General features: G+C 32.9%; 1 protein-coding gene across 1 annotated transcript in view; it reads left to right on the plus strand.

The window, feature by feature from the left end:
• The window catches only part of LOC149783701 (endoplasmic reticulum-Golgi intermediate compartment protein 3-like), a 70,415-nt gene that overhangs the window by 48,609 nt on the left and 9,299 nt on the right, over positions 1–12,507 (plus strand). Inside the window, exon 10 of the mRNA XM_089931943.1 lies at positions 1,762–1,826. Within this exon, the coding sequence (XP_089788069.1) occupies positions 1,762–1,826 (65 nt within the window). The remainder of the gene's footprint in view (positions 1–1,761; positions 1,827–12,507) is intronic.

The following is a 12,507-nucleotide window of genomic DNA, read 5'->3' on the forward strand; positions in this document are numbered from 1 at the left end:
CATATTGCTACAATGTCTGCAGTGTGACAGTTTATAGTTCTGTCTAGCACTGGGGTATCATTCTGCAGACATGTATCATAATGTCCCACCCAGTCACATTATCCTGACACCAGGTTGACCTAACACTAAAGTCTTATGCTGAGCACCAAATGAGGCATCTGCTAGTACCAGTTTTACAAGTCTTTGGTATGAATTGGCCAGGCTTCGAACCTGCAGCCATCTGGATCCACGGTGAATGCTTTAATCACAAAACTACCAGAGTGGTCAGGATGAAATGTAAATCTTCAGTAATAGCACAAGAGCTATCCACCTCCTCTTTATACTTTTTGTAATTAAATATATGAGTTGAAATTTGAGAATTAAATTTTAATAATTTCATTTGTTGGTCTGTATAGAGTTTATACATGTTGCTAACTAGCCTGGCTGTCATTTCAGTATACATGAAAGTCTGTATGATTGTGTTTATTTATATGTGACTATGTATATGAGAGATCAGTGGTGATTGATTGCACGCTAATATCTCTCTACATATCTCACACAGGGTCTAAAGATAGATTACTTGTTATATGTAATTGAGTTACTGTTGTGAAATACAATTATTATTATTATTATTTTAGTTCACCGTGCATGCTAATAAAATGAACTTGTGCTTGACTCTCAGAGCATGTCAAGATTGTTGAAGCTTTGATCTGATATTTGTCAAATTCAGTATAAAAAAGGTGTTTATCATGAAGCTGTAAAATGATCAATGATGACCAGGATTTATGAATATTATTAACGTTGTCTGGCATCAGATTGGCTGAGCTGACCACGCGAGAGAAGGAAATTTTGACCCAGTTTTGATTAAACTTCTGTAATATCATGAAGATTTTACATGAGTTTTAGTATAACTGTGAATATTACTGATGTGTTCTTGCATCAGACTGGTTGATATTTGTTTTACTCCTCTTGAGACTAATGTTTTTGGTAGTGTTTCGATCCAACTTGATAAACATGCTTATAGCATCAAGATGTTCGATAAAATTAATTGGAGCATGACCTTTGTGTATTTATGAAGTAATCTTGTAATAGATTGGCTGAGATTATTACTACTCTTGAAGACCATACTTGTGTCAGATTATGTGCCAGTTTGTTAATTAACCTTATATTTATCATGCACGTATTGATGAGGTCATTGGTATTTGATTGCTAATTTCATTTTCTTACTAGCGACTTCGTTTCATCATATGTTTTAATCAAAATGTGTAGATATGTTGTCCTTCATAATACATGTAAGATGAAGTCTGGTGACAGGGTCACAGGGATCTGACTAAACAATAAGTGTTTACATAATATCTTGAATTTTACTAAATATACCTTCACCAAACTTCACAGGTGTGTTTACCTTGATGAGGCATACAATCAAGATTTTGATGTCAGAAGTTACAGGTCAAGGTCTCTTGACCCTTAACAAGGTCAGTAGTAGGTATATTAATTTATGTACCATGTACAGTATATGGTACTCGTGTCAATCTTAAGTGATTATGCTTGAATAGTGGATTTTAATTCATAGACCAGGCAAGACAGCATTCTGTGAAATTGTTTACGAAGAAATTATAGGGACTGAAATATGAATGAGCTTTCAATTCCATTAATGTATCTGGGTATAGAAGCCAAGCAAGGAAATGCAAATCCTGGCCCCATCTATTGCACGTGTAAACATTATTCCATTATAATATTTCTTGCAAGATTGCTAATGAATTTAACATTTTTACATTGCAGATCAAATGATGTTCCAGTATTTTGTTAAGATCGTTCCCACAACATACACAAGTACTAGTGGAAAAGTAAGTACATATATATTGTATGTCACCTTTGATATTTTATCATTTTCTCAAATTCCTAAATGTGTATGACCATGTTTTTGTCACACTCCAACATGTATATGACGATGTTTTTTTCTTCACATTTGTACTTATCTATGACCATGTTTTTCTCACATTCCTGTATTTGTATGACCATGATTTTCTCACATTCTCCATATGTATGACCATGTTTTTCTCACAAATCTACATGTGTTCTCCTTTTTTGCTATTTGTTTTCACATTTGTACTTATGTATGACCATGTTTTTCTCACATTTCTGTATATGTGTGACCATGTTTTTCTCGCATTCCTGTATGTGTGTGACCATGTTTTTCTCACATTCCTGTATGTGTGTGACCATGTTTTTATCACATTCCTGTATGTGTGTGACCATGTTTTTATCACATTCCTGTATGTGTGTGACCATGTTTTTATCACATTCCTTTATGTGTGTGACCGAGTTTTTATCACATTCCTTTATGAAAAGCTATAGAAACTGGAGGAATAAAACTAAGCACCTGATAGATAAGGCAAACAAGAACTAATATAAACAGGCTATTGATGAAAGTAAGAGTACCAAGACATTGTGGAATCATCTAAAAGAGCTGAACCCACCCAAGAACAGTTGTTTTCCCCCATGACGTAAGCAAAATGAGGATATAGCAACATCTGTACAACACATGAGAAAATGTTCAACAATTTCTTCATAAGCATCTCCAGTAACAGTATTCAGAACCAGACAAAGAACCCAGTTGAACTTGATGCTCTTCTGTCATTTACAAGAGCTAAAATTCCTGATGATAATTATTTTTCAGTAGCTAATTTTAGTGAAGCTGATGTTTTTGATATGGTAAGTAAGGTGAATATTAAAAAATCCTCTGGATTGGATGGTATTGGTCCACAAGTTCTTATAATTGCTGCACCAGTAATAACATAGTTATTAACATGTATCATAAACTTAAGTATAATGAGTGGTAACTTTCCAGAAACACTGAAATGTGCAACGGTTATACCTATCTTTAACAAAGGAGAAAAGGAGGATCCAGGAAATTACAGACCAATATAAATTCTACCTGTATTGTCAAAATTATTTGGAAAGCATGTAGCCATTCAGGTCTATACATTTTTTTTAAAAACATACTCTCTATTTCATAAAGCACAATCAGGATTTAAAAAGTACCACTTGTGCCAAGCAGAACTTACCAAATTAACCGATCTTTGGCTGAAGGGAATGGATAATGGACATATGACTGGGATTGTTTTCCTTGACTTCAAGAAAGCCTTTGATCTTGTTGATCATGAAATTCTGCTGCAAAAGTTGAACTGTTACAGGTTCGACAATCCATCTTTAAACTGGGTATAGATCATACCTGTACTAAAGGTCTCAACAAGTAAGCATTGGCAATATTATCTCACAAACTTGCACTATTCATTCAGGGGTCCCTCAAAACTATGTTTTAGGCCATCTCCTCTTCCTTATCTATATCAATGATCTTCCATTAAATAATGAATCCAAAAATACAGATTTGTTTGCAGATGATGCAGCCTTGTATGCACCTAGTTCTGATACTGAAGGTATCCAGAATAGATTAAACTCATACCTTATTAGAGTCCAAAACTGGGCATAACAAAATAGGATGGAAATTAATGAAGGTAAAATGAAATGTGTGATTTTGGGGACATCACAAAAGCTACACAATTCAGGGAACCCAGAACTATCTCTTGCAATAAATAATCATCCATTAGAAAATGTCAAACATGAAAAGCTTGTAGGTGTTTCCATAGATAATAACTTCTTATGGAATGACCATATTGATAAGCTTGGTAAAACACTGTCATCCGAAAATTGCCCCACTCAGCAGAATCAAGAAATATTTACCATTGGAAACTAGTAACTATGCAAGTCATATATTCTTCCAACAATGGATTATTGTTCAAATGTATGTGGAAACTGTGCTAAATCTGAGCTTGACAGGATTTATAAACTTCAGAAACAAACAGCACATGTGATTTTAGATGCATCTGTTGATCATCCCTCAAAAGCATTGTTTACAGAACTCAAACAGTTCATAATAAATGTCTACATGGAACTGCACCAGAGTATCTTCAGGACTTATTCAGACCTCTTTCAACAGAATACTAGTTAAGATCAATATCACATGGAAACCTAGCACCAAAACCAAGATCATAGCAATTTAAAAAGAGCGTCCAATACTCTGCTACAGTTCTGTGGAACAAGCTTCCACTACATGTAAAATCTGCTGAAAATATTAGGGTATTTAAGAAGACATGTCATGAGCATGTATGTGTTTCTAAAAGATAATGGAATTTAGTATTTTAATACTAAACATATTAAAATAAACATTAATTACTGCTGTCTTCATATAATGTGCATGATTATACTCATTAAGAGGGCCTCAAAGGAGAATAGTCTTTGACTAATGAGTCACCCACTATGTTATGTGTGTGACCATGTTTTTGTCACATTCATACATTGCATGAGAATATTTTCCTCACATTCTTATAAGCATATGATGTTCTCACGTTTCTACATGTATGATCACATTCTTCTGACATTGCTACATGTGTATGACCTTGTTTTTCTCACTTTATGACTGTTTTCCTCACTCCTACACATGTGTGACCATGTTCTTACATTTCTACATTTCTATGACCTTGTTCTTCTCACATTTCTACATGTGTATGACCATGTTCTGACATTCCTTCAGGTGTATTGTCATGTTTTTCAGTGTAGAGCAATAATGTGGCATGTCTTTTTCTTTATTCACATTAATTTTGTCTTGCATTATATGAAGTCAAAATTATGAGTTTTGTTAGCACATCTGGGACCTCAGTGATCTAAAGTGCTTGCTTTTATTGATCACTGCCATCTCACTTCTGCCCTTAGGTTTGAGTCGGGCTTGGCCAAGTAGTTTCCTGTAGGTCAGTGGTTCTTACCAGGGTTTTCACATGTTCTTCTCCACCAAATAAACTGTCTGCCATGTAAAGCCTTGCTTGTGCTGAAAAATGACATTAAACCCAAACAACAGCAACAACATTGATGGCACTTCATCACTCTGACTTGTTTTTAATACATCACATTGTTGCACATTGAGCACATGATTATAGGTCCCATGACCCTAAAATCTTGATTTCTGTGTGCTCATAGGGTGTGTTTATTTTTACCAATGAATCAAAAGTGAGAAAAAAAGTTATTTGTTCCTTTGAAATGTTTTGTGTCCCATGGATCTGGTGTACAGGTGGACACAGTTCCTACCTTACTGGATCCAAGGAGCATCTCTGATGTCATTACTTATATGATATCAAAAGTGTATACTATTTTTAAATCCCTTACATGTAAGTAATTAAACTACCTGCATTTTGACCTCGTTTCTTGTTTACTTGCTTTTAAAAAATGTTTAAAATGTTTAATGGCTGTTGTATCCATTAGAGCCTTTATCGGCACCATAAGTACATCATTTTGCTTATAATTTCAGCTTTTTAGATAAGAATGTGATTATTCATCAGTGTTGGATAGGAAAATTCCACGCTGGGGATTGGTAGAAGTTAGTGTCAGTTGCAAAATTATAACCCTTGTTAGGAATTCTATCCTAGAATCATGTGCAAAATTCTTTTCCTTGTTTGCCATTTTACTTTTCTAGAGTCAGGTACAAAATTCTTATCCCTCTTTGGAATGTTCCTATCCTACACTGATGCATATGAAGTGTGCTGTTAAGCATACTGCTTATTTTTTATATTCCATTTTGTCGCACCAGTGAAACATGATTGAACGTAGATTCCATTCTTACCAATTTATAGATGCTTTCCATATGTCATGATTTGTGTATGTACAGATGAGTTCCACACATGCCATAAACAGTTAGGGGTTGGGTTCCAGATTTCATTGATTCATTTTGTGGTCCTATAACTGGTAATTGTATGTGATGCAAATAATTGACTTTTATAATGAAATACAAGTTAACCCAATTCTGATAGCAAGAGTGTTTATTTATCATGGATTTTTTAAATGCAAAATATATATATTTATGCTTGATTTTTGTTCTTAACCCTAGTAGTGCTGATTTGTTTCACATGACATCCACCGACGTGCTGAATTGTTGGTAACTGCTTAACCTGCCTGTGCAGAATTATTCTGAGAGTTTTTAGTAATGCCAGGATCACTGCTTTATAACCAGTTATATTAAACAGAATTATACGAAATTTGGTCAGATAATACTTGGAAGTTTTCTGGTTCAGCACATGTATTTTACAATCAAATCAACAGACTTATTACAGTTGCCATGACAACCAAAATAAGTAAATTTAAGAAATTAGTGACCATTTTTATAAATTATTGAATTTTTTCTTAATGAATATTTTATTTTCAAAATATATATTTTTCCTCTAAATTAATTACTTATCATGACATGTTAGTTATTTCATTACCTCCAGACTTCCTACAAATAATAATTCAACAAGAAATACCACATATTATTCATGATCTTCATATGAATGAATTTTAAACTTCTTTTTGCTACTACAAGAAAGAACTTTTATGTCATGGTTCAAGTATTGTATGATACTTTCCTATCCTTATATCTTATCACAATAAATTAAACATTTTCATAACAACAACGGTGGTCTTGAAAATGAACAAATTTGAAAATATATTGGTGGTCTATTGGATCATTATGTATTTTTAAAAATTATTGCATCCAGTGTTATTTGAAACCATTGTTTAATACTTGTACAGGTACTTTTTTGATAATGAAGCATGATTCTTTGGCCTTGATATGAATGTTGTAGAAGGAATATTGTTAGATAATTAACAGAAAAATAATGATAACATGGTTGTTGAAGGAATATTGTTAGATAATTAACAGAAACATAATAATAACATTGTTGAAACAGTAACATAATTTAATGTGCAAAATGTTCAGTGTTGTTAGAAATCAATAACCAATACAAACAACAGCATGAAAACATGTTTGAGAGGAATTATTTACATAAATGATGTTTTACACTTGAAAATTTATTGCATATTTAATTTGACTGTACTGACATGACAATAAATCTGATTTAATTTCTTATTAAACTTATAAAGTCTTATTGAATTGTCTTTCGGAAACACAATTCTGCTAATGAACAAATAATGAGAAATTATTTACACTGTTATACTGCATTAAAAATGAAACATAATTACATTGTTATGTTCATATTATATCTCAGGGAGCCAAAGACATGATATAGACAGGGTAAAAGTGCTCACTTTTTCACCTGTTTGGTTTACGATAAATTGAAATATTTTATATCAATTTATATACTTTACTTTTTCTTTCTTCATATTTAAATTTCTTCCATATCTAAGATGAAATTGTCTTATTCATCATTATTTTGTGTCAGTCTCATTCTCTTGTATGTTTTTATGTTGTATATTTCAAAGCAAGGAGTAACACAAAATAGCACATGAGATTGTCTGCATTTCTTGGTAGTAGGTCTCCCAGCTCACCTTTTGTGCATCCCTTTGGAGGCAAGTATTTGTTTTATTGCTGGACCACAAACTGTATACATTTTCTGATTACAATCAGAATTTTCATTTATCATTTTGCATACAAAATGTTGACCCTCCAGCCTCATTAGGACTTCTCCAGATGGTCTGATTCTTCCTCTGTTGATTTCTGCAACAAATCCAGCAGTTTCAACAATCCAAGATATTCAGTTTTGCCTAAAGACATGTTGATTCATTTTTACAATATGTGGAGAGGACATTTTATATAAATATAAGCATTTAAAACTGTTGTATTGAGCATATGAAAGAAAGCTTTCTTCCACCACTTAAGTGTTCTTGAAATAAAGCATTGATACGATACCATTTGATCTAATTTATTTACACACACCCTCATATATGTATCATAAAGATTGACTATATCTGGCCATTCAATAGCAAGGCCAGTCTTTGGGTCACTTTTGCCAGTTTGAACATTCTGTACTGTCCCTGTTGTACCAAGGAAAATGACTTCTTTTTATCATTGTATTTCATGGCTACTAACTGATCAGTGTGCATTGTGTAAGTCTCTTGTTGAACTGTAAGTTTCTTGTCTTTAATAGTTTGTGGAATCACCCATCTAGTGCTTTGAGCAGTCCCAATGGCACTTGTTCCTAATTCTCATAGGTTTAGGAACAGTCTGGGAGATGAATAGTAACTGTCCATAAACAAAGTGTAACCCTGTCCCAAAAAGTTACACATCATGTCAATAGCCAGGTCGTATGTTTTACCATTTTCACTCACAGGTGTATTACTTTTACCAACATACAATTTAAACTTGAAGCAATATCCATTGGTAGAGTTACAAATCATATTGGACTTAATCCCATACTTTATGGCAGTGATGTCCAACCTTTTTGACGCCATGGGCCACTGAAAAATGTTTTTCTTGAAGCAGAAGCCACAGCAGAAAACTGAAAAGCAATGACTATATAGCTGCTGGAGCTCTGGCAGGCCATTTAAAATCAGTCCACGGGTCGGACAGCACTGCTTTGTGGGTTTGACAGGATTATAAACCCTGAATGAGTTTCCTTCTCCATGGGATCATCCCCATCCAAAGACAGGAACACAACTAAATCTACTGATAATCTTACTGAAGACACAACCATGTTTTCTGACTAGATTATAACCAGGGACACCTAAAATAAACATTAGACAGTATTTACAAAATAAGAATATTAAATACAACATATTTTTTTACAAGTATGAATGGTTTTTATATATTCGTTCCCATTTTATGTCATGTCATTCTACTTGGGACAATGTTATAACAGAATTTATATTTTGACCAAATCAACATACTTTATAATTTAAACCAAATATGTGTACTATAGTTATCTAATAATTATACATGTATATTTTTTTTAATATTATGATTTGGACATAACATGCTTAGAGAAGTTTTAAACATGAAATTTGTTTATATTACCTCTGGCAACATATTCTGCATTGTTGCAAAGATGAAAGAAGCTCATGTGGATGAGAAATCTATCCCTTGACATGACAGAAGAAACAGTGCTGTTGACGTCACTGGATCTGTGTTCCAATAGTCCTGCATATACAAAGCACATGCCAAATAAAGTTTGATATTATATTACATTGAATCATCATAAACACTACACACCTTGGTTAAGTGATAAAAGAAGTTGTGAAAATGGAGAAATATATATATTATTGTTTCTCTTGGTATTACATAAAAATATGTTTGTTTTTATATATAAAAGATATACATGTCAAACAAAATTACACACCTGGACATCTTGCATCATGATCTTTCCCATATCAGTAGTCAGAGCTAGAAATACTTTAATTTCCTTTCCACTTGTAGTACACCAGTGCCAAATCCTGGACTTTAGTTTCAAGAGCTCATGATTCTGTTGCAAGAAATCATTAGCATATCTGAAATAGTAATGTCCAAAAATTGATCATTGAAATAAACACACCCAAATATTAATTAAGATATGTCATATGACTCAGTAACAGATAAAATAAAAATTTATTGACAGTGTGATATTTATTTTAAATGAATCGCATATCATTTTGAAACAAAACAGTTTCTACCAACACAACTGAACTTGTTTTGCTTAGTCTTAACAGCAAACTTATATGGGTCATGTGAGTGATTAACTTATTGCAGAGATGAAATTATATTGTTTTAAGTGTCTGACTTAGTTCACAGATACATATATAATCAACCCAAACTCCTGTCATAGGAATTTATAAATGCTGTTGTTGTTGGTGAAAAGAAACAATATTCATTTGAACCATATTTTTATGATACTGAAATGTCATAATTGACAATTATAAAATAAAATGAAATTTAACTCATGAATATTGGAAGTAAGTTATTATACAGGTAGTATCTGCCCATTAATTGTAGAAGATTAACTCACCTATTTGTCAATATAGCAATTTCATCATAGTCATAATCCTCAATAAACAGATTTAAATCATCCAGGGGCTCTTGATGTTGCTCAACAGGTGCCTGTATATCAGGTATAGATATGAAACTGCGCTCAGTTCTTATGGTTATATCACCAACTTCCCACACCTCTAACATATCATTTTCTCTGTCACCAACATTCTCATCATCATCCTCACGTTCATCTGCCTCATCAAACCTCTTAAATTCACTCTCACTATCCTCATCACACACCAACTCATGCAAGAAATCTTCCTCATCACCATACACAGCTGCTATATTGTTTACATCGATGTCATCTGTTGACAACCAAATTACCCGGCAAATTTGTTATTATTATTCATTTTATTGTCGGGTAAGCCTCAATCACACGTAAGCGAGATAATTATTGGACCATCTTTTGTGGTATTCTCTGTAATATTTTTAGTATGTGCTTAATGATTGGTGAACATTCAACATCCGTTTACGTCATTTTACGAAACTATATTTGAATGGTTACTGCCTATGGAAGACAGTTACTGTGACCATATAAATATGGTTACTGCATATAGATTCAGGTACCCTAAACCATATATATATATATATATATATATATATATATATATATATATATATATATATATATATATATATATATATATATATATGGCTTCCGCACTACGAGGGTTAAGATGGTACTGTAAATGATGATGGTCTCATTCTTGTACATAAGAGTGATTATTTACTCTATAGTTGATTCTTAGTCTTTCAGTTCTTGGCAGGTTCTGTCTAGAAAATGAATTACCTCCTTTAAAAAATAATGTCAAAGATGAATTTATACAACAATAATGAAAATGGTTAATCAAAACCTTTCCATCCCACTTCAATGTAATTAACCAGAATAAGCAGACCTTCCAGTTTTCCAAATATCATATTTTCATAATTTGTGTTAATTTTAATTAGTACAAAAACTTTACAGACCACGAAGTAATTTTTTTCTCTATTTTTCTTTTTTTCTCCCTAAGCACATGAAAACTACACACATTCAGGTTTGAGCATAAACCTGTATTATAAAAACTGAGGGATGTTTTACCTGTAATATAAAAACTGAGGTATGTTTTACCTGTATTATAAAAGCTGAGGGATGTTTTACCTGTATTATAAAAACTGAGGGATGTTTTACCTGTATTATAAAATCTGAGAGATGTTTTACCTGTATTATAAAAACTGAGGGATGTTTTACTTGTATTATAAAAACTAGTGATCATCTGGCCATGAAAACTGCTCTCATTACATGTGACTGAGCTGAAGGTGTTGACAATAGAACAATTGAGTTGCCCCATAATTTCTCATCAGGCACTTCCCTGAACAAAGGGAGCTGCACGATTGTTAAAGGTAATAATAAAAGATAAACTACCTTTCGTTTTGAGACAGTTGGCAGAATTATTGAATGAATCACATTGATAATCATGAAGCAAGTGGTCATCTACATTACATCAGTCAACATGTGATTGAAGGCTTTTATTTTTGTAATTGGAGGGCATGCAGAGAGAGACAAATCAATTATGCACATCAACTCCTATTCAAACTAAAGTTGTTTCACATGTGCAATATAAAGTGTATATGAATGCAGGTTAGTATAATTTTTCCCTTTTCAAGTAAACAAAACTTGTTTTCCTCATACTTAGCTTTTTTGAGTAGTGAAATATTGGTATTGACCTCTGATTCATATTTTGAAAGTCAATAAAACAATGTCCAGAACTCAACAAGATTATTAGATAAAATAATTTTGTTGAGGTATCAGCTTCATTCTATTTGTCATTGCCTATACCTTTCTGAGTTGAATGGACACCGTCAAATGACCATGCCATGTACCTCAAGGTGCAGGGACAATATAATGGATCATTATGAAATTCGCCAGAATAAGTTTGACAGAAACTGGTGTGCCCTTGATTTTTACACAAACATTTACTATCAAAGGAACACTGCTCTTTTGATATAGCCAATTTTATATATTCTGGAAGCAGAAGATTTATATATAAGATTGTAAATTGAATTGATTAAGGCTGAGAAGCTGATATCAATGAATATTCCACTCCTGTATTAACATAACAGGTTTTATCCATGCCCTGTCACATTGTACAAGCTGGTATACATGATTCTTCCGCTCCTGTAGTATGATGTATGGTTTTAATCTTCCACCCATGTAATTTGATATTAGGGTTTGTCCATGCCCTGTCACATTGTACAAGCTGGTATATATGAATCTTCCACCCCTGTATTATGATGTAGTGTTTGACCATGTCTTGCCACATTGTGTATGCTGATGTACATGAATCTTCCATCCCTGTATTATGATGTTGTGTTTGAATCTTCTACCTCTGTAGTATGATAGTAGAGTATGTTCATTCCCTGTCACATTGTGCAAGCTCATTACATTGCTATCCATTTCGTAGGTATGTAAAACCATGATGTGATATTTTCATCACTAAAAGTTTGAATACTCATAAACAAACAGCTGGAAAGGACTGAAAATTGACCTGTTTTTAACGTTAAACTTGTGAACAGTGATGAAGTAAAGCAAGGTTGAATAACTTATACCAAGGTACCAATTTACCTCATCCAAATTAACTAAGATCACAAGGTCCAGGATTTTACTTATAGCATTTAATTTGTTGAAGTATGTTGACCTCTGACCTTTTGGATTTTTCTTTCTT

The sequence above is a fragment of the Sinohyriopsis cumingii genome, chromosome 14, assembly GCF_028554795.1.
Source record: "Sinohyriopsis cumingii isolate HCF-2022 chromosome 14, ASM2855479v2, whole genome shotgun sequence".
Classification (NCBI taxonomy): Eukaryota; Metazoa; Mollusca; class Bivalvia; order Unionida; family Unionidae; genus Sinohyriopsis; species Sinohyriopsis cumingii.